Below are 23,393 nucleotides of genomic sequence, written 5' to 3'. Positions count from 1 at the left end.
TTAACCAACTGAGCCAGCCAGTTGCCCCCAAACCTTTTGCTATTTCTTTATTGAAATATAACTGGCATGTAGCACTGTGTCAGTTTGAGGTGGGCAATGCGTTGATTTGCTACACTTATTTATTGTGATATGATTACCACCATTTTAGCTCACACCTCTTATGTCACATAATTATTTGTTTCTTTGTGGTGGGAGCAATTCAGAGCCAGCCTATCGGTACCTTTGAAGTTGATAGTACAGAATTGTTGACTATAATCACCGTGCTGTGCATCAGGTCTCCAGGACGCGTGCGTCTGCTAGTTCCAAGCTTATAGCCTTAAACGGCAGATGCCCCAAGTCTGTCCACCCCTGGGCTTCTGGTTAACCATCATTTATTTGACTCTGTTTTTACACATTTGACTTTTTTTAGATTCCCCATATAACTGAGAGCCTGCACTATTTGTCTCCCTCTGTGTGACTTACCTCACTCAGCATAATGCCCTTCAGGGCCACCGATGTTGTAACAAATGGCAGGACTTCCTTCTTTGTCAAGGCGGGATAGCACCCCGTTGGTACCTATCCCAGGCCTCCTCGACGCGTTCATCTGTTGGCACTTGTTTCCCAAACCTTTTGATTTTATGGTTTACTTTGGCTATCACTTCATTTGGGTTTTTTGTTTTGGTTCTTCCTTCTTCTGTCTCCAGGGGTTGTCACACACAGTAGGCCTCCAGTGCTTCATAAATGGGCAATGACTGAGCTGAGGTTTAGGGTTTTAGCTGGGAGATGTTATCTGCTGCTTTTTATCCCTTTTGGGTTAATTTCTGCATAGCCAGGAAGAAGGATGACAAATTTCCCTCTCAAAAATGTCAGGCTTAGGTAAAATCATTGTATCACTATCGAGCATTTATGAAGTACATTATTCACTTTTTTCTACCCCTCTCTCTCTGTTTTTAAGGATTGTATTATTAAGTTATCTCTGCACCCAGCGTGGGGCTCGAACTCACAACTCCACCGACTGAGCCAGCCAGGAGCCCTTCTATCTGTATTTTTAATAAAAGACTCAGGCGATCTTAGAGGTCTGTTTCTTCCACTGAGTAGAAACTCACGTGCACCCCAAGGCAGCCCCGCTTCTCCCGGGACAGAGAGAAGCCCAAATCTGCACCTGACAACAGGTCTTCCTCTGAATGATCCCGCAGACCCACTCTTTCTGACTTTCCAGGCCTCCCGCCTGCCCACTGAACACCCCTGGAACTTCAGGTGGGGCTCTTGGGAGGCGGCTCGAAAGAGCACCGTCCCTCCGGCTGGTCTGTGGCCTCCTTTTTAATTGAGATCTAATTCACATATCGTAAAATTCACCCTTTGAAAGCTTACAATTCGGTGGTTTTTAGTACTTTCAGGGCTGTGCAGCCATTATCACAGTCTAATTCCAGAACATTTTCATCACCCCAAAAAGAAGCCCTGTTCCCCTCAAGAGTCTCCCCTCATTCTCCCCTTTCCTGAGCCCCTGGCAAGCACTGCTCTACTCTCTTTCTGCGTGGATTTGCCCGTTTGAAACATCTCCTATAAATAGAACCATATAGTATGTCGTCTTTTGTGTCTGGCTTCTTTCACTGAGCACGATGTGTTCAACATTCAGCCAGGTTGTTGTGTAAATCCCTCCTTCCTTGCTTCCAGTGGCTGGATCCTATTCCGTTGGATGGACATTTGAATTGCTTATTTTTTCAGCCTTTATGAATAATGCTGCCGTGGACATTTGGGCACAAATTTTTGTGTGAACGTATGTTTTCAGTTTTCTTGAGTACATAACAAGGAGAGGAATTGCTAGGTCATATCGTAACTCTGTATGTAACTGCTTCTTAGGTTATGGACAGACATTTACTGAGATACATTTTCTGCAGTGTATAAATCATTCCTACGCATACAGATATTTAACTTTTTAGAGGAACGGCTACAGTTTTCCAAAGTGGCTGCACCATTGTCCACCCCACCAGCGGTGGCTGAGATTCCACTTTCTCCACATCCTCACCAGCACTGGTTATTGTCTATTTTCGATTATGGCCAGTCCAGTGGGTGTGAAGCGGCATCTCATTGTAGTTTCGATTTATTTGTGTTTCCCTAATCACTAATGACGTTGAGTATCTTTTTGTTGTCGAGAACTGACCTCTGTGCTCCTGCTCCGGAGCCGAAATAGAACACGAAGACAGTTTGGTGATAAAGAGCGACGATAATTGTATTACTTTGCCAGGCAGGAGAGGTTGCCACAGGCTGATGTCTTCAAAACTGTAGACCAGGGGCACCCGGCTGGCTCGGTCAGTGGTGGAACGGGCGACTCTTGATCTTGGGGTTGTGAGTTCAAGCCCCACAATGGGTATGGAAACTGCTTTAAAAAAAAGAAGAAAAAAGAAAAACTGTAGAGCCGCCTGGGGTGAAAGGCTGAAGGGTTTTATAGGAAAACACAGGATCTAGGCTGTTTTGATAAGAATCTGGTATGTGCTACCGGCCACGATCCTTCGTCATGTCTTCAAGGTGGTCTCATGACCAGCCCTGGCAACAGCTGTCTGAATCTTGTTACTAAGTATACACTGAGGTCACCGAGATGTCTATATTGATAAGGGGCTCCTGGAACAAAGGATTCTACAGAACAACAAGTGAAGGTGGAGGAGGAGGCTTCAAAAATGAAGAAGAGAACAATTCCTCAGTTTCAAGTCAGCCTTTTGCTGAAGCATTAGTGTGTCCATCTTTACGTCTATGCATCTGTACTTTTTAAAAAGTTTATTTTTGGGGCGCCTGGATGGCGCAGTCGGTTAAGCGTCCGACTTCAGCCAGGTCACGATCTCGCGGTCCGTGAGTTCGAGCCCCGCGTCGGGCTCTGGGCTGATGGCTCGGAGCCTGGAGCCTGTTTCCGATTCTGTGTCTCCCTCTCTCTCTGCCCCTCCCCCGTTCATGCTCTGTCTCTCTCTGTCCCAAAAAAATAAATAAAAAACGATGAAAAAAAAAATTAAAAAAAAAAAAAAAGTTTATTTTTAAGTACTCTCTACACCCAACATGGGGCTTGAACTCACAACCCTGAGATCAAGAGTTGCATGCTCTACTGACTGAGCCAGCCAGGCGCCCCAACACTTGTACTTTTATAGCCGTTTCATTTTCATGTGCTTATTACCCATTTGTATCTCATCTTTGGGGAAACATCTATTCAAATCTGGTGCCCATTTTTTCATTGGGTTATGTATCTTTTTTTTTTATTGTGGAGTATGAGAGGTTGTTTTTTTTTTTTTTAAGATGATACATCATGATGATTCCATTTTTTATTTTTTTATTTTATTTTATTTTTTTAAACTTTTATTTATTTTTGAGACAGAGACAGAGCACGAACTGGGGAGGAGCAGAGAGAGAGGGAGACACAGAATCTGAAACAGGCTCCAGGCTCTGAGCTGTCAGCACAGAGCCCGACGCGGGGCTTGAACTCACGGACCGTGAGATCATGACCTGAGCCGAAGTCGGACGCCCAACCGACCGAGCCACCCAGGCGCCCCATGATGATTCCATTTTTTAAAGTTTATTTATTTTGAAAGAGAGAGAGAGAGAGAGAGAGATAGAGAGAGAGAGAGAGTGAGAGAGAGCAGGGCAGGGGCAGAGAGAGAGAGAGGGGGAGGGAGAATCCCAAGTAGGTTCCACGCTGTCAGTGCAGAGCCCAAAGTGGGGCTTGAATTAATCAATTGTGAGATCATGACCTGAGCTGAAACCAAGAGAGTTGGACGCTTAACCAGCTGAGCCACTCAGGTGCCCCTTGGTATCAGAGTTTTTATATAGTCCAGATACACAGACCCTTATCAGATAGAATTTGCAAATACATTATCCCATTCCATGGGGGTGTCTTTTCACTTTCCTGATACTATCCTTTGATGTACAAGAGTTTCAAATTATGTTCAAGTCCAGTTTTTTTCCTGGTTGCTTGTGCTTTAATTTAGGTAATTATTGACTAATCCAAGGTTATGAAGACTTACACCTGTTTTCTTCTATGACTTTTGTAGGTTTGGCTGTTACATTTAGGTCTATGATGTATTTTGAGTTAATTTTTGTATTTGGCATGAGGTAGAGGTCCAACTCCAACTTCTTTCTTTTACATTGTGGATATCCCATTGTCCCAGCACCATTTGTTGAAAAGACTATTCCTTCTGCATTGAGTTCTCCTGGCACTCTTGCCAAAACTCAACTGAAATATTTGGGTTTATTTCTGGACTCTGTTCCACTGATCTTAATGTCTGTCCTTATGCTACTACTGTTATCTTAACAACTTTGGATTTGTAGTTTATTTTGTATTACAATTTTTTACAGTGAAAAAATTTAAATTTGGCCAGTTGGACTCAGGTTAGATGATCCCAATTTTGTTGGCAATATCCAAAGCATCCTCCTAGTCAGGAGCCATTCGAACATATGCCGTCTTCTCTCTGTGCCGGGCCTGATCAGGGTGTTGGCCTTGGCCACATCAGTGTCATAGAGCTTCTTCACAGCCTGTTTGATCTGGTGCTTGTTGGCCTAAACATCCACAATGAACACAAGTGTATTGTTGTCTTCTATTTTCTTCATATCTGACTCGGTAGTCAGGGGGAACTTGATGATGGCATAGTGCTCAAGCTGGTTTCTCCTAGGGGGCCTCTTTCCAGGATATTTGGGCTGCCCTAGGAGACGCAGTGTCTTGGGCCATAGGAATGCGGGTGATGTGCGGTTCTTCTTTTTTTGTTTTAAAGTGTATTTTTTTTTAATGATCTCTACCCCCAATATGGGGCTTGAACTTATAACCCCAAGATCAGGAGTTGCGTGCTCTTCCGATTGAGCCAGACAGGAGCCCCGGATCTTCTTCTTCTTTTTTTTTTTTTGGTGACTGTGGACGCCTCTCAGCACCACTTTCTTGGCATTCTTTCAGTTCAGCTTTGGGAGGGGCAGGGGCTTCCTTCTTTGCCTTTAGCGCCATCTTCGTGAAGTGTAGATTTGTAGTTTAAATTTGAAATTTGGAAGTATGAGTCCTCCAAATTTATACTTCTTTTTCAAGATTGTTTTGGCTATTTGGCTCCTTTGCATTTCCATATACAGTTTAGGATCGGCATCTCAGTGTCTTCCAAGGAAAAAGAAAAAAGCCAGCAGATAATTTGGTACGGGTTGCATTGAATCTCTAGATGGGTTTGGAGTGTAACCTTTGCCCAGCATTAGTGAGGTCTTCCCAGTCTTCTGATCCATGAACAATGTTTTTTTGTTTTTTTGTTTTTTTCAGTTTTCAGTGTACAAGTCTTACACCTCTTTTGTTAACTTTATTCTTAAACATTTTATTACTTTTGATACTGGTCTATGCTCTTTAACCAGGGTGACCTCATCACGAACGTAGCATTCCAGGACACCATCCATCTGGTTGTACAAGAAGTCTGGGGAACTTATCTTTATGATTCCTTGTTCCCTGCACCCCCTCTGCTGCCCTCCCCCATCTCAGGTTTTAGTCTGTATGTTGCATTTGCTTGGAACGGGGCCCCTGTGTCGTATGTAGTTAATTTGATGCCATCATTAGGGCTTCTCCCTATTAAGGGGGATGAATGATTCGGAGGAGAGAGGCTTTGGAGCTCCACAGACCTTTGACTCTGGGAAGCCATTTACTGGCTGTGTGACCTTGAGCGACTTGTCACTTTTCCTTTGTCGGTTGGGGCTGTGTGTAAGCAAGGTAAATGGAAGCAGCTGGAACACTACTCGCCCCCAATGGGTCCACTTCCTAGACTGATGTGTTATTAACAGTCCAGAGACTTGGGTCTTTCAGCTCTTCCCAACTTTTCATGGTGAGAATATTCAAACACAGAAACATTGAAATCAGCTTCTTGTATTCCTGATTCTGGATTCATTCTTATCTACCCCCCTAACACTGACCCTGGCCTGGGGAAGGACAGCTTTCCCCCCTTCCCGCTTATTTCGGCCCCTACTCCCTCTTTACAACATTGTAGTGAAAATGATTGAACACTTCAACCCAGCTGTCCTTAGCTAGAGGCTAGTATTTACTGCTTGGAAATAGCTTAGAATTCTGAGTTCTTTCCCTGTTGGGGGCTCCGATTAACCCTGGGCCCCTAGAACTAGGGAGAAAACGGGTGGGCGGGGGTCTTTCTGTAGCAGGTGTCCACCCTCTCCTGTAATCTGGTGTCAAGTGGACCTTGAAGCTGTTTTTCCAACAGGGTCGGGTTCTTCTCTCTCCTTACTCATCCTCCACCTTTTCCATCTTCCCTCCAAGATTGGCTTTTAAATTTTCTTTTAGTATCATATGTATTGTAAACTGTACACCGCCACATGGGCTCGGCCTTGGGACCGTGTGATTAAGTCGCATGCTCTACCGACTGAACCAGCCAGGCAGGCGCCCTTCCAAGATCCATTTTCAGTACTATCCTTTCCAGACTTTGCCATCAGCAGGTTTTGCCGACTCGCACCTGTTCCCTGCTTGTACCATCAACGCTTTCTACTTTTATCCCCCTTAAGCATCTTTTTTTCTTGCAGGGCTGCGTCCTGTCCTTGTGTGCCATCCTGCCTGGCACAGAACGGAGGTGCTCCAGGTCTATCTGCTGGACCAGCGAGCCGAGGCAGGTAGGTGCGTGACATTTTCTGGAGTGGTCTCTGGTTAATGCTCAGCGTGCGAGTTCATCTCACATCAAGATACTGGTTGTTTTTGTTGAGACAATATAAAATAGAATAGGTGTTTGAATTAAGCTACTCGAAGATCTTTCTTTAGTCCTTAGTGGACTGTGGTAAAGCTCTACGACAAAAACAAGGACTGCCCGATGACGCCAAAGCAGCTAACAGTATTCTGCTTTTTAAATTTCTAATGATTTAGTTGGAGACCTCTTCATTCTGTAAACACCTAGCGCAATACTGGACTCATGGTTGTAATCTCTTAGGTTTCCAGATTCTATTTCCACACATTTTCCTCTCTTACATCCTCACCCCGCGTCCCCTCTCATTGACTTACTGGTTAGCAGGTAGCAAAACCAAAGTGTAACAGAGGATAAGCACTTATGTCGCCCAAGGCATCAAGTGCTGTTTTCTCAAGGAGCTACTTCTGACTTAGGTATGATCCAGCTGAGGTGCTCACTCTTATCCCTGTAAGGTCCTATGTCAAGCTGTGAAAAGCTAATGAATATCAATTAAAATTGGTGAAATTGACATTTAGCTGGTATTTGGTTTTTCCCCTGAACTTTGGATAAATTTACCAAAATCTATTTGTGAATTCACTTTATGTAATAGTGTAGGAAGGCTGCAAACTAGTGCTTTTGTTTTTTCCTCTGAACCCCACGTACCAGACATCGAATCAGATCAATGTGTGCTAGGACAAAGATGTGATGGCAAGAAGTGAAACAAGGTCAGGTATCTGTCTCACACAGTTTATTTAACAATAGGTAATAAGAAATCAAATTTAACAGTCTATACAGTGATCCAAAGTTCATATTTATAAGTAATCAACTTTAATTGCATGATTTACAACAGTTGAGGGTTTTTGCTTTCTATTTTCAAGTTTTACAGAAAGTGTGTGTGTGTGTGTGTGTGTGTGTGTGTGTGTATGGGGGTGGGGGCAGGGTAAGGAGGAAGAAAGCAAGCAAAGAAGAAACCCCAGGGATATTTTGCATGTTAAAATCATCCCGCTGGAATCGTTTCTTACCCTCTTTTTAATTTTTTCCTTTGTTAGATGTAAAAATAACGAAAAAAATTCTTTCAAGAAACAGAACCACAATATATAATACATCAATTTGGCAGCTGCCCCTGTATATTTTGAAAAAGTCATTTTTCTCTCTACATGTACAAATTATTTTAATACTTGAAGTTTTTACGCTCAGACTTACGGAATAGAAAATTTTCTGGAGCACAAAAGTTGACTTGAGGGGAGGAAAGGAGTTTTTTTTTTGTTTTTTTTTTTGTTTTTTTTTTTACATTTTTAAAAGAATGAACATCTTTGCACCCAGAGAAAAAAAATTGGTATTTTAATATATATTTATATATATTTATATATATATAGAATGTAATTTTAAAGTAACATTAACCCCTTTTGTCCTCTGGTTTTAGAAATGTTCTAACTCTTCCATAAAGTGAGGAAAATAGGGAAAAATGTCAACCATCTGCACCAGTAAATAATAACTATTAATATTACATATTTTCATTAATTTAAAAAAAATAATAAAACCTATTGGAGGTGCAAGGCAGGAGCATATGGTTGGCTTCACGGACCTCAGCCTCCTCCCAGTGCACACTTGAACCACACACACAAGGGGGGGAAAAAAGGCTGGTGGGAAACCAGCCATAACAAAAATATATTCTTTGTATTCTATCATCCCTCAGGTTCATCTCGCATGTTTGCTTTAAACCACAAACAGCTACTGCACAGTTCTTATGTGTTCCACGGAAAATTGTCTTTTAGGCTAAGAAAGATTCAAAAAAATTGTTTTCAGTACAAAAAGTCTTGTTAAGAGAAAATAATTTTTTTGCTCCCAAAATACTACAAGGTGTCTCTAGTGTATGTCTAGTGTACTCTGTGAGAGGTTTGAATTCAAGTCTGAGTTATCGGTGCTGAGTCCCAGGTCCGTGGCGCTTGCACCATGGAGGTTTGCCATGCCTGGATTGCTAGCGAGCTGAGAAAGCATTGAACTCTGGTCCGGGCTGGCAAAATGCCCTTGTTCCATGGGGTTGGCCTGGGCAGCTACCAGTCCAGGATGTGGAGAACTGGTCTGTGGGGACACGTGGTGTGGAGAAGGCTGAGGCTGCATCCTCGGGGAAGGGCTGGAGTGGGGGGGCTGGGACTGTGGCCGCGGAGAAGGGACAGGCTGGGGTGAACGCACTTGATTGGAGAGAGAAGAAGGGATCTGCTGGCCTTGGAGGTGTGGGGACTGAGCCTGGTTTGGGAGCATATGCTGTTGGGGGCTCATGGGGTTGGGCTGAGCGGGGGACCCCATCTGTTGCTGGAGGAGTCGCTGCTGATACGCCTGCAGACTGGCTCCTGCCTCAGCTCCCAAGGCCTGGGGGAGCTGGCCCATCGGTCCCATGTTCCCTTGTTGCATCTGTTGCATGTGATGCTGCATCCGCTGCTGCTGCTGCTGCTGCTGCTGCTGCGGTGGGGGGTAGCCAACTCCCTGGGGTTGCTGGAACTGGTTGTGGTTGGCCATTCCGGGGCCGATTCCGGGCCCGGCTCCCTGCTGCTGCTGCTGCTGCATCATCTGCTGCCGTCTCAAGAGGTCTCGGAACTGTGAAGGCATGGCGTTGTGATTCATGTTCATCTGCTGAGCCTGGGGGCTCATCCCTCCCATGGGCGGCTGGAGTTGCTGCTGCGGTGGCTGCTGCTGCGGCAGGCCGGCCCTCTGGACGCCTGCCTGCATGGGGTTCATGTTCGGCATGGCCGGATTAGAGTGGACGCCCTGCTGGCCCGGCATGGTAGGTGGCTGCAGCCCCGGCTGGCCCTGGGGCATGCCAGGCTGCCCGGGGAGGGGCTGTTGGTTAGAGTTGGCATACTTGGCAGCCCGCTGCTTGATGAACGCGGCCAACAGCTGGGGGTTGGCGTGAAGGATACTAAGCACCTGTTGCTGCTGTAGGGGAGAGCTGGGAGACCTGAGAGTCCGCAAAAGGTTTTGTAAGGCTTGTTGAGACACAGTGCCTGGTTTGAGAGGGCTCACGCCTACCTGGCCCAGTCCCGGTTGGGGAGCCATATTCAAGGGCTGACCGTGCTGGGCCACTGACATCATGGCCGGCCTTGGCATCCCGGGCTGCAGTTGCTGGGGTTGAGGCAAGCCTCCTTGGGCCCACGGCGGCTGTTGCTGCATGCCCGTGGGCCCCATCCCTGGCTCCAAATGCCCACTGGGACCTCTGGCCATGGGGGGTGGGTTCATACCCATGGGGGCCATCGGAGTCATCTGGGGCATCTGGTGCTGGATTGGCCTCTGAAAAATTTGCACGTGGGCCATCTGGCGCTGCGTCTCAGCCGCCCTCTGAATCTGCATTGCCATTTCCACTGCCGCAGGTGGGGGCCCCGGAAGGGGTGGCTGAGCAGTCTGAGGGGGGGTCGGAGGGGTCACCTGGCCCGCCGCCTTACCCTGGGAGACAGGGCCAGGAGCCTGAGTCCTAGGCAAGTAGGGTGGCATGCTGTTGGGAGGGGTAGGCTGGGGCTGAGAGGGGGGCTGGGGTTGGGGCGTCTGCGGGGTGGTGGGCTGCTGGCCGGTGGGCGTGGTGGGCGTGGCGGGAGTCGGGGAGGGCAGGCCTTGTTGCTGCCCCACCACGCCGGTCCGCTGCATGCTGGCCATCCTCCTGCGGAGCATCTGGGCCTGCTGCAGCCGGTGCTGCAGCTGCTGCTGCCGGAGCTTTTGCTTGATGTTGAGGCAGAAGGGCACCGGGCACTTGTTCTCCTGGCAGTGCTTGGCATGGTAGCAGCACAGGGCGATGAGCTGCTTGCAGATGGGGCAGCCTCCATTGGTTTTCCGCTTGCAGCCCTTGGTGTGCTGCACGACCCGCTTCATCTTCTGGCAGGACGGCAGCGAGCAGTTGGCGTTGCGGCACTGGCAGGCGTGCACCAGGGACTGGATGCAGCGCTGGATGCTCAGGCGGCGAGAGTCCCCCGGGCTCTGGGTGGCCGCGGCCTGCTGGCTGTTGCTCTCATCATCTAGGCCGAGACCTAGTTTCTCCATTTTGTGGTCATGGTTTTTAGTGTTATAGCAGGTGATACACAAATCGTAATCCTGGGGGAGAAACAGGCACAGTCAACTCTCCAAGATTTAAGTCATTCAGAAACATTGCATGTATTCTGCTGGGGTCCCAAAGGCCCCTTTGAGAAAGACCCTTCAGCTCTACCATGAAAATCTGAGAAGCAGGCCCGTCCCACTCTGCGCGACTTTTCACCCCGGCACTGGGCGCAGACCTGTGTGACATCTGCAGGCACTGCCTCTCAGGAACCCAGAACACCCCAGCACCCTCCGCTCCCCACCCCTGGGGCCTACCTCGCACACGGTGCAGTGCCAGCGCGTCTCCACGTGGTGCTTGCACTCGTTGCACGTGTAGACAAAGCGGTCCTGGCTCTGGGTGTGCAGCTCCACCAGCATACACATGGTGGACCACTGGGCTCTGCGCAGTGAAGAGAACTCCAGGTGCTTGTCCCTTGCGAGGGTAAGGAAGGCATCCCGCCCATCCATCAGATCGCAGGGGATGAGGGGGTCAGGGTCAACAATGGGAGGCAGGGAGTTGGCGGCAGGGCCGGCGATGAGACGGATCACAAAGAAGACCTGTGAAGCAGACAACCTCAGTCTGACTCTGGAACAAGAGCGCTGCGTGGCACCAGGCCAATGGCAGCAAACAGGTGAGTCGAGCCGAATGCCCGTGAGGCCGGGGCCGCTGGAAGAGCTTACAATCACACAAGGTCCCACGACATAGCCCTTGCTTTCTCCTGCTCACAAGCCTCTCGTCTCTTCTCTGAGAACGACTACAATGGGCCTGAAATCGACAGCTTGTTACCTTCTCGTTAATAATCCCTTCAAAACAAGAAGGGTCTGGGGCAAGCACAGTGCACGGACAGTGCACATTTTGCCCCAAAGTGGTCTACTCTAAGACTGAATCCATGGTTGGACCTGAATCAAGAGGGAACAAGTCAGACAGATCCAAATTGAGGGACATCCTACGAAACACTTTTTGGCCTTGACTTACAACAAACGGCCATGTTATGAAACAAAAGAAAGCCAGGAACCGAGACGTGGCAGCTCAACCTGACACACAATCCTTAACTGGAGCGGAAGGGCCAGACATTAGATGGTGGCACTGGGGGAAGTCTTCTGAGTGTGAAGCCACAGTGTGGTTAAGCAAAGGAGGTCTTCTTCCTTAGCTTGAATGGGATAAAGAAAAGATGTAGCAAAACACGAACAACTGGTGAATCTCAGCAAGGGCTATAGCAGGGGGTCCACTATGCAACTCTCCGCAAGTTCGAAATGTTAAAAAGTTGGTGGGGATGGGAAAGAAAAAACAAAACAAAACAAAACCTTCTTAGCTCTTGCTGCAGAAACAGCAAAATTTTTGTTCATTAAATTCTGAAAGGACACAATCACCATGAACTACTATAACCATTAGTGTAAAGGCTGCAACAGGAAGCTGATATTGTAGGTCTATTTTACATTAACTAGTCTCTAAATGTGAAACCTCATTACACTGAAAAATGTACCTTTAAGAGATCAGGACCTTGTGAGCAACTGTGGTACTGGACACTATATTCTACCAGTTTCCCAGAGACCAGCGAACTGGCAGTAACACTTGTAGTATACTTGGGCAGCAGTGTTTGCATAAAACAAGAGCCTTAAGACACATTTCCAGAAAAAGAACATACAGCAAGACAGCACACTTAGTAGAGACACATCTCAAACAGATGCCAAAAGTTAAAAGCATCAAAGAACCTTGACGTGTGCTAGACCTTGTAATATTGTGGCTCAAAGAAAAGCATTCAAAGCGAGGAAGAGCATTTTGAAAATGTGACGCACAGGAAAGCATTGAATCTAACAAGTGGGGAATGCCTGTAGTAAATCACTCAAAACAGAGGCAAATAAAACCATCTGCTGACTCCCTTGGAAATCTTTACTATGGCCAACCTTCCAGTAACGATCATGATTACTTCCATTGTATGTTACCCTCCAGCTAAGACAACAAACCCAAGTTGACGACCTCAGACTCTAATTCCCACTATTTACATCTTCAGAGTAAATAAAATCATAGACTACATCCACAACTTAAGTCAAACGTATTACAATGTACTCTAAGGGTATTTCCCAACTATCCTGTTATGCTAGAATCTTGTGACACAAAATATTGCTTGAAATAGTAACTATTAATGGTTGAGAATATCAAATGAGGCACCCACTAGAACTCAGACGTCCTGATGGTTACAAACAGAGTTGGACAGGCGGGTGCCTGGGTGGCTCAGTTGGTTAAGTGTCCGACTTCAGCTCAGGTCATGATCTCATAGTTCCTGAGTTTGAGTCCTATGTCGGGCTCTCTGCTGTCATCACAGAGCCCACTTCAGATCCTCTGTCTCCACCCTCTCTTTGCCCCTCTCCCACTCATGCTCTCTCAAAAACAAACAAACGAACAAAAAAACCCCAGACAGGCTATGCTTATGCTTTTAATGTATGAGGCACGATCCAAAGCCATCAAGATTTCTAACACAGCTGCAAATCAAAGCATCCGTATCACTTCCTGTTCTTACCTCCTATTCTAGCTAGCCTCTTTTCTTCCTTCTTACTCCTCGGATGATTTCTTTCTTCTGAATTTCAAATGGTCTGTTGTGCTCGTGTTTAATGCCAACCATGGTAGGCAGTGTTTCAGAACCCCTGCCCTGCTTTTCCTCCCAAAATGGCCACACCTTACCTCTTTGTGTTTTTCCATTGTGGCATACAGCTTCTGCGAGAGGTCGTTGGACACATTGGGCATGCCTGGCTTCTTCTTGTTGCCCCTACTGAGGCTGCTCTTGTTTTTGCTGGTTTTCTTATTATTTTTCTTTTTAGCATTTTTGCTGTCTCCCTTTGTCACCTGCAGGTTAACAGAGGGGACAAGAAAATGTTAACATTTTTGTTAAGAAGTGATTTGAATGATACTAATGGTAGAAGGATCCTCCTTTTGACACTAGAGATTCTAATCTTATGCCTTCTGCCAACTTTTACACGTACCCTATTTTTTAAGCTGTTACTTACAGTGAACTAAAGTTTACTAAAGTTTTTGTACTAATTTTCTCCCAGTGAAGAATCCCTACACTAAGATCCCTCAATAAGGCAATGGCAGTCTTAGCTTTTTGATAAGAGCCTCACAGTTTGGAGACCCCTGAGATCTATCCATCCTATTCCAGAATTGAGGACAGGCAACAAGGAGTAGCAGTGTGGGATACTGAAGAATACATGGGAAGCAGGGAGCCAAACACCTTGCTTTCATTTCCTTCCACTCACATTCTAGAATTTTATGAGTCTACTGTAAAAAATATAACAACAGCTTGAAAAGACAACTCAAACTACAAGGCTATGAAGAGTTCAACAGGCTACTTAAAGGGTGACTTTAGTAGTTTGGACTCAACGAAGACCATTCTAGCTACGCTATGGAGAAATACCTGACCAGTAAAATCTCAGATGGTCCTCTGACAAAAGCCAGGTTGTGTATGGACGACTGGCAAACTCTGGCCCAGGCCTGTTTTCATATGGCTAAGAATGGTATGTACATGTATAAAGTAGTGTTAAAAAAAAAAAAAAAGCCCCAAATATTCATGATCAGGATCTTTACAGGAAGTACTTTGCCACCTCCTGCTCTATATAGGTGATTCTTCTATCAGTTTTTCAGGGTTTCCTTCCTTCTGTTTTCCATTACCAGAAATCCAAGGTTCCATTTTAAAAGGGGGGGGGGGAGGAGGGCAACATCTGATGTTAAAAAGGTTTAAAACCATGGAAAAAGAACATTAGTAACTTATCTAAGCCAATTATTTCTTGACCAATTTAAGGAGCTCTTTCACACCTGAGAGCTTTAGACCTAGTCAAAACTTGAAGCCCGCTCCTGATTACCCATGAGAATCAAGGCAGAAGCTGGAAAGAAAATGCAAAGCCCTTACATCTGTGCTTTCGTTGCTGGTGTTTTCTTCTCTCTTTCTCTCTTCCTCCTCCTGTTCCAGTTCTTTAATGCTCTCTTCCAGAACATTGGGCCAGAAATCACCCTCAAAGTAAGGCAACTCCTTTGCACTTGTTAATCGATCTTCAGTAGCTTGTTTAAAAATATCCTGTGAAAATACCCAGGTACAAATAGTTTTTTTTTAAAAAAAGCATTTACCATACAAAAACAGTCATAGCTAATGGACACAAGAAACATGAAAGATTAAAATGTCATCTGAAAGAAAGGTGGCAGAGATTTTATACCTAAGCCCCATGGCCCGAGGAGACATTCAGTCATAAACAATGAAAAATCATGGTCTGCAGTCAGTATTTCTGGTTTTGTCTTTCCTCTTTGCCTGTGAGGACAGGGAGATTACCTGCCTTTATACAAAGTAGGAAATTATCCTGCTAGGACCAATGGCAGAGGCAGAGGCATCATCAATCACACTGTGGCCTTTACTACTCCTGATAACACAAGACACTGTAATGTGAGGAATGCCTGCCTTATACCCATCCCCCACCTCCTGAGAAATGTGTTCAAAACAACCTAAACTACAAATACTGGAAACTGCATGGCTACAGACCCGCTCTCTATGCTGCTCGGGAAACAACCAGTTGGTGCTCTTCTCCCCAGGAGTTAACAACAGATAAGAAACTTATCTGTTCAAGTTCTTATCGTGAGATGCTCTCTAATCGTGAATGGCTAAAATACATTTTTCGTCACATCTTTAAAAGAGATTTGTTGATCTAAGTCTCTTTTAAAACGGTTTTTCTTGCTTTGAAAAAGGGAGAACAAACAGAAGATTTTTGTTAAGATAGTCAAATGACAGAATACAGAGCAGCAGGATTAGTAAATTTCCAGTTCTGTCATCGCCCCTCACTCCTCCTGACCTTGTAGTCATGGACGATTCGCTCAGACACGGCCTTGTCAAGCATCTTTTTATACCACTCCTGCAGTCGCTTGGGCTTCGGTATCTTCTGGTCAGGAGGATGGCAATGGAAGATATAGTCATCTCCCTCGCTTGGGGGACATGCCCAAATATGCCCTGTTGTATATCTATCAACACAAATAGACGGAATATTCAAGAGAAAAATTTATCATCCATTCCAGAAAGAATGCTACAAGATGGAGTCAGTACAGAAACCAATGATTTTTTTTTTGTTTTTTTACAAGATAATACAAAAGTGTACAATTTAGCATCAGATCAAAATTCTTAGGCCAGAACCAGGCATAACCCTGGATCTAAAAATCCCAAAAAAAGACCCCAAAAAAGCTGCATTTGAAGACCCAAAAACTACAATGCAAAGGAATATGGGTCCATTCCAACAAGAGAGCTAAACGAGATGCAAAATGTTAAGAGTAATAACTTGCAAGGTGAAGTGGTGAATATTCTTAAGCACACACGTATACTTGAAGGTAAGGAACCAGTCTGATATATGTATCTCCTGACCTTAGTCTGTTTTTGGTTCTGAAACCCAGGTTTCAGAGATCAACTGCCGTTTTAAGATTCTGGCCTTAAGTAACAATCAACCTTCAAATCAAACTGTACCCAACAGCTTAAATGAACTAAATAAAACCAATCTGGGACAAGTACAACTAGGGTCAAAATATCCCTTACTGTCAGACTGGCAGCACTGAGAAAAGGGGCCAAAAAGTCACATATCTGTACGTTTTAACTTAGGTCTTAACCACAACAACACAGTGATTAGTTTAAAACCTAGTTAGTTTAAGCTAATTGCTTTTAAAAAATAGCATTTATCAGGGTGCCTGGGTGGTTGAGTTGGTTAAGTGTCTGACTTTGGCTGAGATCAGGATCTTGCGGATTTTGAGTTCTACCCCGCATCAGGCTTTGTGCTGTAAGTGCGAAGCCTGCATCGGATCCTCTGTCTCCCTCTCTTTTTGCCCCTTCGCTGTTCGCGCACTCTCAAAAATAAATGATCAAAAAAAAAAAAAAAAAAAAAAAAGTAAAAATAGTATTGATCAATATTCTTACCCTAATTTCTTGACGTATTCTAAATATCCAATTAGAATTTCATGATACACTGCGGTCCTCAAGCATTTAGGACGGAAGAAATGAACACTGTCGAGGTATGATATGTAAACTCTCCTATACGAAGTGGGGAGAAAGAAACCAAGTCAAGAAACCAACTCCTTATGTGACTTGTGACATTATATTTTCTCTCTTCTGTTTTTTTTTTTTTTTTTTACCTCATTTGTAATGCACATCACGTAGTCACAGATAAATGACTAGACTGTGAACACTTCAGGGGAGTTTCATGAGCCTATGGCTCTATTCTAATCTCAGTACCCAGTAGAGCCTGAAGCAGAGTATATGAATCAGTATTTATGGATCCAAATGTATTCTGGCAGTGTTCTTATTCTGGCCTTTATACTATTTTGGAAACAAGAAATTCAAAACCATATCCTAACTTTTTTTGTGTGACATTCTTTCATATACCTCTCAGGCAAGGTACTTGTTAACACAATCTAGATTTAAGCCCACTGCTTCCCACTTCTGATTTGAGGCTATTGTTCATATCCCCTTCCTGGTATACTAAGGCCACAGAAGAGTGTTACTGAGCAGTGAGAATCCACATTTCCATTTCCAAACCAAGTACATCAGTTTCTTGCCCATGATGCTTTTTGCCTATTAAACTTCAAACTCCCATTTAAATTGGAAGGCAGATGTTTAATTCCTACCTCTGGTTGGGCGGAGGGCAGTCAGAGCCATACTCTTGAACGTGCATGCCAAAGAAACATAAGTCAACACCGTCTATCTCTTCAAAGGCAAAGAGGGCTTTGGTTCGGTATGGAAAGGATTCTGCCATCTCTCCACTATCTACAAACCTACACAATTCAGATTAGAGGGAAAAACCACAACACCTCATCAGAATCATCAGCAGTGACTGTATAAGCATTTGCAGAACCACAGGAGAAGAAAAGGGAAAATTACTAGATACCTTGCTTTCATGCCTGGTTTGACTTCCACGGTTTTGTCAGAAGCATGAACTACCCGAACAGTGACCTCTCCTGACTCAGGGTGATTTTGTCGCCTAAGAAAGTCATTCACACGATTCTCCAGAAAGGTGCCAAGCCTGGTAGATGGCAACCCTAGGAATGTAGAAGTGAAAAGTTCAGTTGTAACCACAGTGAAAATTTATTTCTATCAAGTCTTAGACTTCAATATCAAATATCATTTCTGTTGGTATAAATAGGATAAACTTTTATTAAAAGCTAGCAATGTGGGGGTTCCCGGGTGGCCTGGTCGGTTAAGTGTCGGACTTTGGCTCAGGTCATGATCTCATGGTTCATGACTTCGAGCCCTGTGTCAGGCTCAGTGCTGACAGCTCAGAGCCTGGAGCCTGCTTCAGATTCTGTGTCTCCCCTGCTCTCTCAAAAAAAAAAAAAAAACCATTAAAAAAATTAAAACAAAAAACAAAAAACAATGTGGTCAATACTTGAAAACAATTTTTAAAAAAATATGGACTATTCCACAAATTTGTGTACCAACCTTGCACAGGAGCAATGCAAATCTTTGTATCATTCCAATTTTAGTATAGATTTTAGTATAGGTGAGGCAGGCATGGTAGCCAATACTTAAAAAAAATTTTTTTTTTAAATGTTTATTTTTGAGAGACGGAGCGAGTGAGTGAGAGCGTGTGCATGAGTGGGGGAAGAGTAGAGAGAGAGGGAGACACAGAATCCGAAACAGGCTCCAGGTTCTGAGCTGTCAGCACAGAGCCCGACACGGGGCTGGAACTCACAAACTGCGAGATCATGACCTGAGCCGAAGCCGGACGCTCAACGGACTGAGCCACCCAGGCGCCCTGGTAGCCAATACTTTTTAAATGTTCTCCCCTAACCTTTTAGTTGAAAAAATGTCCAATCTCAGATGTTAAAACAAAGAACAGCCATATGCACTTTCCCTTGACTAGTAGTAATATTTAAAAATAACAATGGCTGGGTATTAGGAAAAACCGTGCAGGAGTAAAAGCAACCTGTCGGTCAGCAAAAAATTGCAAAGGCATCTACAAAATTAAATCAAATACTATCGTGAGATAATACCAACTGTATGATACAATCTTTGACTACCACTCCCCCAAATCCCCAATCAAGATTATAAAAGAAGCCCCAACTAATGGTATGGATAAAACTGAGGTAATGACTCATGGGATGGCAACTCTGGACAAATATTTCCACATGTGGCCCCTGTTAAGAAATGCCCCAAATATGAAGAAATGTAGGAAAAGAAAAACATGTATCCAGCGCACCTGGGTAGCTCAGTCAGTTGAACATCCGAATCTTGATTTTGGCTCAGGTCACGATCTCACGTTTTGTGGGATTGAGCCCTGCGTCAGATTCTCTCTCCCCCTTTCTGTCTGCCCCCCTACCCCCAGAGGTCTCCCTCCCTCCAAGAAACATTAACAAACAAACAAACAAGAAAACCACATATCCTCCACATGTACAATTTTTTCCCTTAAGTCTAATGAATTTCTCTAATGTTTATTTAAACATTTATTTTATTTATTTATTTATTTATTTTTTTAAATTTTTTTAACGTTTATTTATTTTTGAGACAGAGACAGAGCATGAACGGGGGAGGGTCAGAGAGAGGGAGACACAGAATCCGAAACAGGCTCCAGGCTCCGAGCGGTCAGCACAGAGCCCGACGCGGGGCTCGAACTCACGGACCATGAGATCATGACCTGAGCCGAAGTCGGCCGCTTAACCCACTGAGCCACCCAGGCGCCCCTATTTAAACATTTAAATAACGTTTATTGGGGGGCCTGGGTGGCTCAGTTGGTTAAGCAGCCGACTTCAGCTCAGATATGATCTCTTGGTCCGTGAGTTCGAGCCCCGCATCGGGCTCTGTGCTGACAGCTCGGAGCCTGGAGCCTGTTTCAGATTCTGAGTCTCCCTCTCTCTGACCCTCCCCTGTTCATGCTCTGTTTCTCCCTGTCTCAAAAATAAATAAAACGTTAAAAAAATTTTTTTAAGTAATGTTTATTATTATCATGTGCACTATCAGCACAGAGTCTGATGCAGGGCTTGAATTCACAAACCATGAGATCATGACCTGATCCGAAGTCAGAAGCTTAACCGACTGAGCCATCCAGGAGCCCCAGGTCTAATGAATTTTACACCACAAAGTACATTTACTATTTACCTTTAGGTAGATTATAGAAAAAATTTTGGGTTTTGGTTCTGACTTTGCTTAATTAAATATTTTAAATAAGGTTGAAGGAAGAAAATTCATTTTGGATGGTTTATTCTTTCTTTCCTTCCTTCCTATGTATCTATGTTCTATCTATCTAAGTTCTTTCTTTCTTTCTTTCTATCTACCTACCTACCTACCTACCTACCTATCTACCTACCTACCTACCTACCTACCTACCTACCTACCTACCTTTAAGTTATCTCTATACCCAACAAGGGGCTTGAACTCATGACCAGAGATCAAGAGTCACATGCTCTTCCAACTGAACCAGCCAGGTGCCCCTTGGATGGTTATTTTTAACTATGCTTCAGTGAAGTATTGCCAAGATTTACTTGTAAGAATGAAACTTACTTTTAGCAGAAAATTTATTCTCTTTCCTGGTTCGTGCAGATTTCTTTAAACAGCCATCGCAGACAAATCTAAAACGTAAACCAGAACTTTGCTTACACAGCTTAGAGAAACACTTAAAGTAACATATGCCACAAAATTTACCATATATATGTACCAAGTTAAATCCAAAAGACAACCTGAGAAAAATATTTCTAAATATTTAACGAGTTAATTAATATACAAAGAGCATTATGAAGAAATCACTAAAAGAAAAAAAAAAGTATAAAAAACCATAATTGAAAAACATGCAAAAAACCATGAGGAAATGTTAAGCATATAAACATATAAGCATATAAACTGGTTGACATGTGACAAGATGATGGATTACAGATGAAAACAAGAATTTGTTTGGCCAATCATATTGGCAAAAATCCAAATGCCTACTGGCAGGAATGTAAGTAAGTACACTTTGAGAGGAGTACCAGTAGATTTATTTATATGTATCTATATATCTCTATCTACGTATCTATGCAGGGCTTGAACTCATAACCCTGAGATCAAGAGTCAGACATTTAACAGACTGAGCCACCCAGGAGCCCCAGTACCAACAGATTTAGAAGGTACACTCTTTGTCCGAATTATTTAAGGACGTGTGCATAAGCAGAATTTCTTACAAAAACTTGAGAACATACAAGCGCTCATTAACCAGGTGACTGACCTTAAATTGCAAGAATCACTGCAAGTCTCTCAACTATTCCTACCTAGTCTGTAATTAAGGAGAACAGGCAAAAGGCATATCTAAAGACAAGCCATATACACATCAAATGACTGTGATTTTCCCTGTGTGTTATTTTTGAGAAATGTGTAGATTAGCTGCCTCTTTTCTGTGACCTCCAAACCAGCATCAACAAAGCATAGAGCAGTGCAGACATCCCATCTTTAAGTTTTTATTATTCATTTAAGTAATCTCTATCCCCAATATAGGGCTCGAACTTGTGACCCTGAGATCAAGAGTCACATGCTCTTCTGACCGAGCCAGCCAGGCACCCCTAGATCCCGTCTGAATGAGTCACTTCATGCATAGACACTCCCACCCTTGGAACAGAGCTGGGATCAACTCCCATTCCTGGAGAGTAAAAGGAGACCCAGAGTAGCAGACAAGTGTCAGAATGGACAAAAATCCACTCATTGCTGACAAAGTCTTTGATAATATGAAGCTTGAGTAAATACATGGAGAATATTCAGAAACAGAACATGGGGCTCAAGAATAGCTTGTTTATTAAAGTCCGTACCTAGTCATTTTTATGAAACTCTGTCTTCACTGGACAATAGCCATGAAACTTACTGTCCAACCCCCAAAACATCAAATCCTAACCAGCATCACCATTTAGCGTATCATTTACAGCATGACATTTTCTCAGAGGTAACAACAGAGCTGCCCCATCGACACCCTCCAGATCTTCTAATTTTTCTACTGTTGCCAGTATAAGTAGCGTTCAAAACCTGGCAACTTTAATTGCTTCTAACACACCGCTTTGCTAGTTTTCAGGTGCTAGAGATTTCTTATCTCTACTGATTTTTCAAAAACATTTATTTTTGATATAGATTCTTTACAAGAGAACTTTAAAAACCAACAGAGTAAAATATCTGTATTTGGATTAAAGCAATGCATGCAAATTAAAAGACCTATATTTTTGGATTCTAGCTTACTAAATGTTTTAAAAGTGAATTTTAATTATCTCTTCCCATTCCCACTGCAAAACCAAAAACTTGCTAAAATGCACAATGAAAAGTAACTCTAGAAAAAATACTGCCATCTCACCCAGATGGCCAAATGATTTCATGATGAAGCACACAGATCTGATGCATCTTTCTTCCACACTCTGTACATTCAACAAACCTGAAAATGAAAAGCCAAGTCAAGATGAAATCCAAACTTTAACCAAATCAAAATTTCCCAACATTTCCCTTGATTTCTGAACAATTCAAAAGATAGCCAAACATCACATTCAAAGAAATGAATTAATAGCTATTTTTTTAAAAAGGTTTTCAGTTTTTAAAAGCTCTTTAATATTAACAGGCAGAACAAAATTCAAAAGCAATTAAGTTAAGCTACCGAATGGGAACATTTTTTTAATTGTTTAGATTTTATTTTTAAGTAATCTCTACACCTAACATGGGGCTCAAACTCACAACCCTGGGATCAAGAGTTGCACGCTCTACCGACTGAGCCAGCCCGGTGCCCCTGAATGTGACCATTTTAAATGGACTGTGGGCAGACAGTAATAAGTGAAAGTTCACTGCTGCTTTTTTAAACTTCCAAAGAAGTCCGACACCATCCTACCCATTTTAGGCGTGCCCAGAGTACTGGCACAGTTCAGTGCTCTGAATGGCCTGGCTACAAAGTAGGGGAGCATGAAGACGTTTGAAAATGCACCAGGAAACAGGGATAGAACACAGGACACCGAGCAGAGGTGTGTTGTGGCTTCACATGGGCCCATAAAGCACCAAACTATCAGTTGGATTTAGTGAAATCTCAACGAATATGGACTATAAAGCAAAGTTCCACCTTTCTACCATCTATGCTGCACGTATGTTATGTACAGGTATCCTCAGGATATAGAACCATCTCACTGCCTCTGCAAACCAAGAGAACGAAGGAAGAAGGAACACCAAAGTGTACTGATTATTCAAGGGAAATTACTTACAGTTCAGGATCCAGTGTGTCATTTTTTCTCTTGGAAAATTGTTCTTTATTTATTGTACTAAGGAGAAAAGAGGGACACAATGAGCAAAAGTGATATGGAGAGAGGAGCAGTCTGACCACTATTCTAACCAAAGGAACAAATCTTGTAAACGAATTATACTTCTAAGAAAATACTGAGGATATCATTAAACAGGTACGTTCTTGGCTCCCACAAAACGTACAATAACATAAAGGAATGCCTTTGTTTTTAGAAAGGAATTTATAGTAAATCTATTTCCCCTTATAGGAAATGGAGAACCCAGGAACTCAACAACTGGAAACATGAGTCTGTTCTTTTCTTTCTGGAGAATTTTAATATATATTAAATATTATAACTTATTTATATATATGTAATTTTATATTTATGTGTATGCATAGATGTACTCATTTATTTTGAGAACAAGTGAGGAGGGGAGGGGCAGAAAGAGAGGGGGAGAGGGGGAGAGAGAGATGGAGGGAGGGAGG

General features: G+C 43.6%; 1 protein-coding gene and 2 pseudogenes across 1 annotated transcript in view; all 3 read right to left on the bottom strand.

The window, feature by feature from the left end:
* Window positions 1-3,612: 3,612 nt before the first annotated feature.
* Window positions 3,613-6,508, bottom strand: LOC125920361 (60S ribosomal protein L23a-like; annotated as a pseudogene).
* An 860-nt stretch (window positions 6,509-7,368) lies between these two features.
* Window positions 7,369-23,393, bottom strand: part of EP300 (E1A binding protein p300) — an 83,324-nt gene continuing 67,299 nt past the window's right edge. Inside the window, exons 21-31 of the mRNA XM_049627528.1 lie at window positions 22,891-22,947; window positions 22,005-22,082; window positions 20,204-20,271; window positions 17,595-17,745; window positions 17,335-17,481; window positions 16,628-16,741; window positions 15,525-15,690; window positions 14,597-14,761; window positions 13,375-13,536; window positions 10,971-11,252; window positions 7,369-10,712 (exon numbers count right to left, since the gene is read on the bottom strand). Coding sequence (XP_049483485.1) covers window positions 8,502-10,712; window positions 10,971-11,252; window positions 13,375-13,536; window positions 14,597-14,761; window positions 15,525-15,690; window positions 16,628-16,741; window positions 17,335-17,481; window positions 17,595-17,745; window positions 20,204-20,271; window positions 22,005-22,082; window positions 22,891-22,947 — 3,601 coding nt within the window. The 3' untranslated portion in view covers window positions 7,369-8,501. The remainder of the gene's footprint in view (window positions 10,713-10,970; window positions 11,253-13,374; window positions 13,537-14,596; window positions 14,762-15,524; window positions 15,691-16,627; window positions 16,742-17,334; window positions 17,482-17,594; window positions 17,746-20,203; window positions 20,272-22,004; window positions 22,083-22,890; window positions 22,948-23,393) is intronic.
* Window positions 18,110-18,204, bottom strand: LOC125920521 (uncharacterized; annotated as a pseudogene).

Source organism: Panthera uncia, chromosome B4, assembly GCF_023721935.1.
Source record: "Panthera uncia isolate 11264 chromosome B4, Puncia_PCG_1.0, whole genome shotgun sequence".
Classification (NCBI taxonomy): Eukaryota; Metazoa; Chordata; class Mammalia; order Carnivora; family Felidae; genus Panthera; species Panthera uncia.
This window is presented reverse-complemented; position numbering and strand designations above follow the sequence as displayed.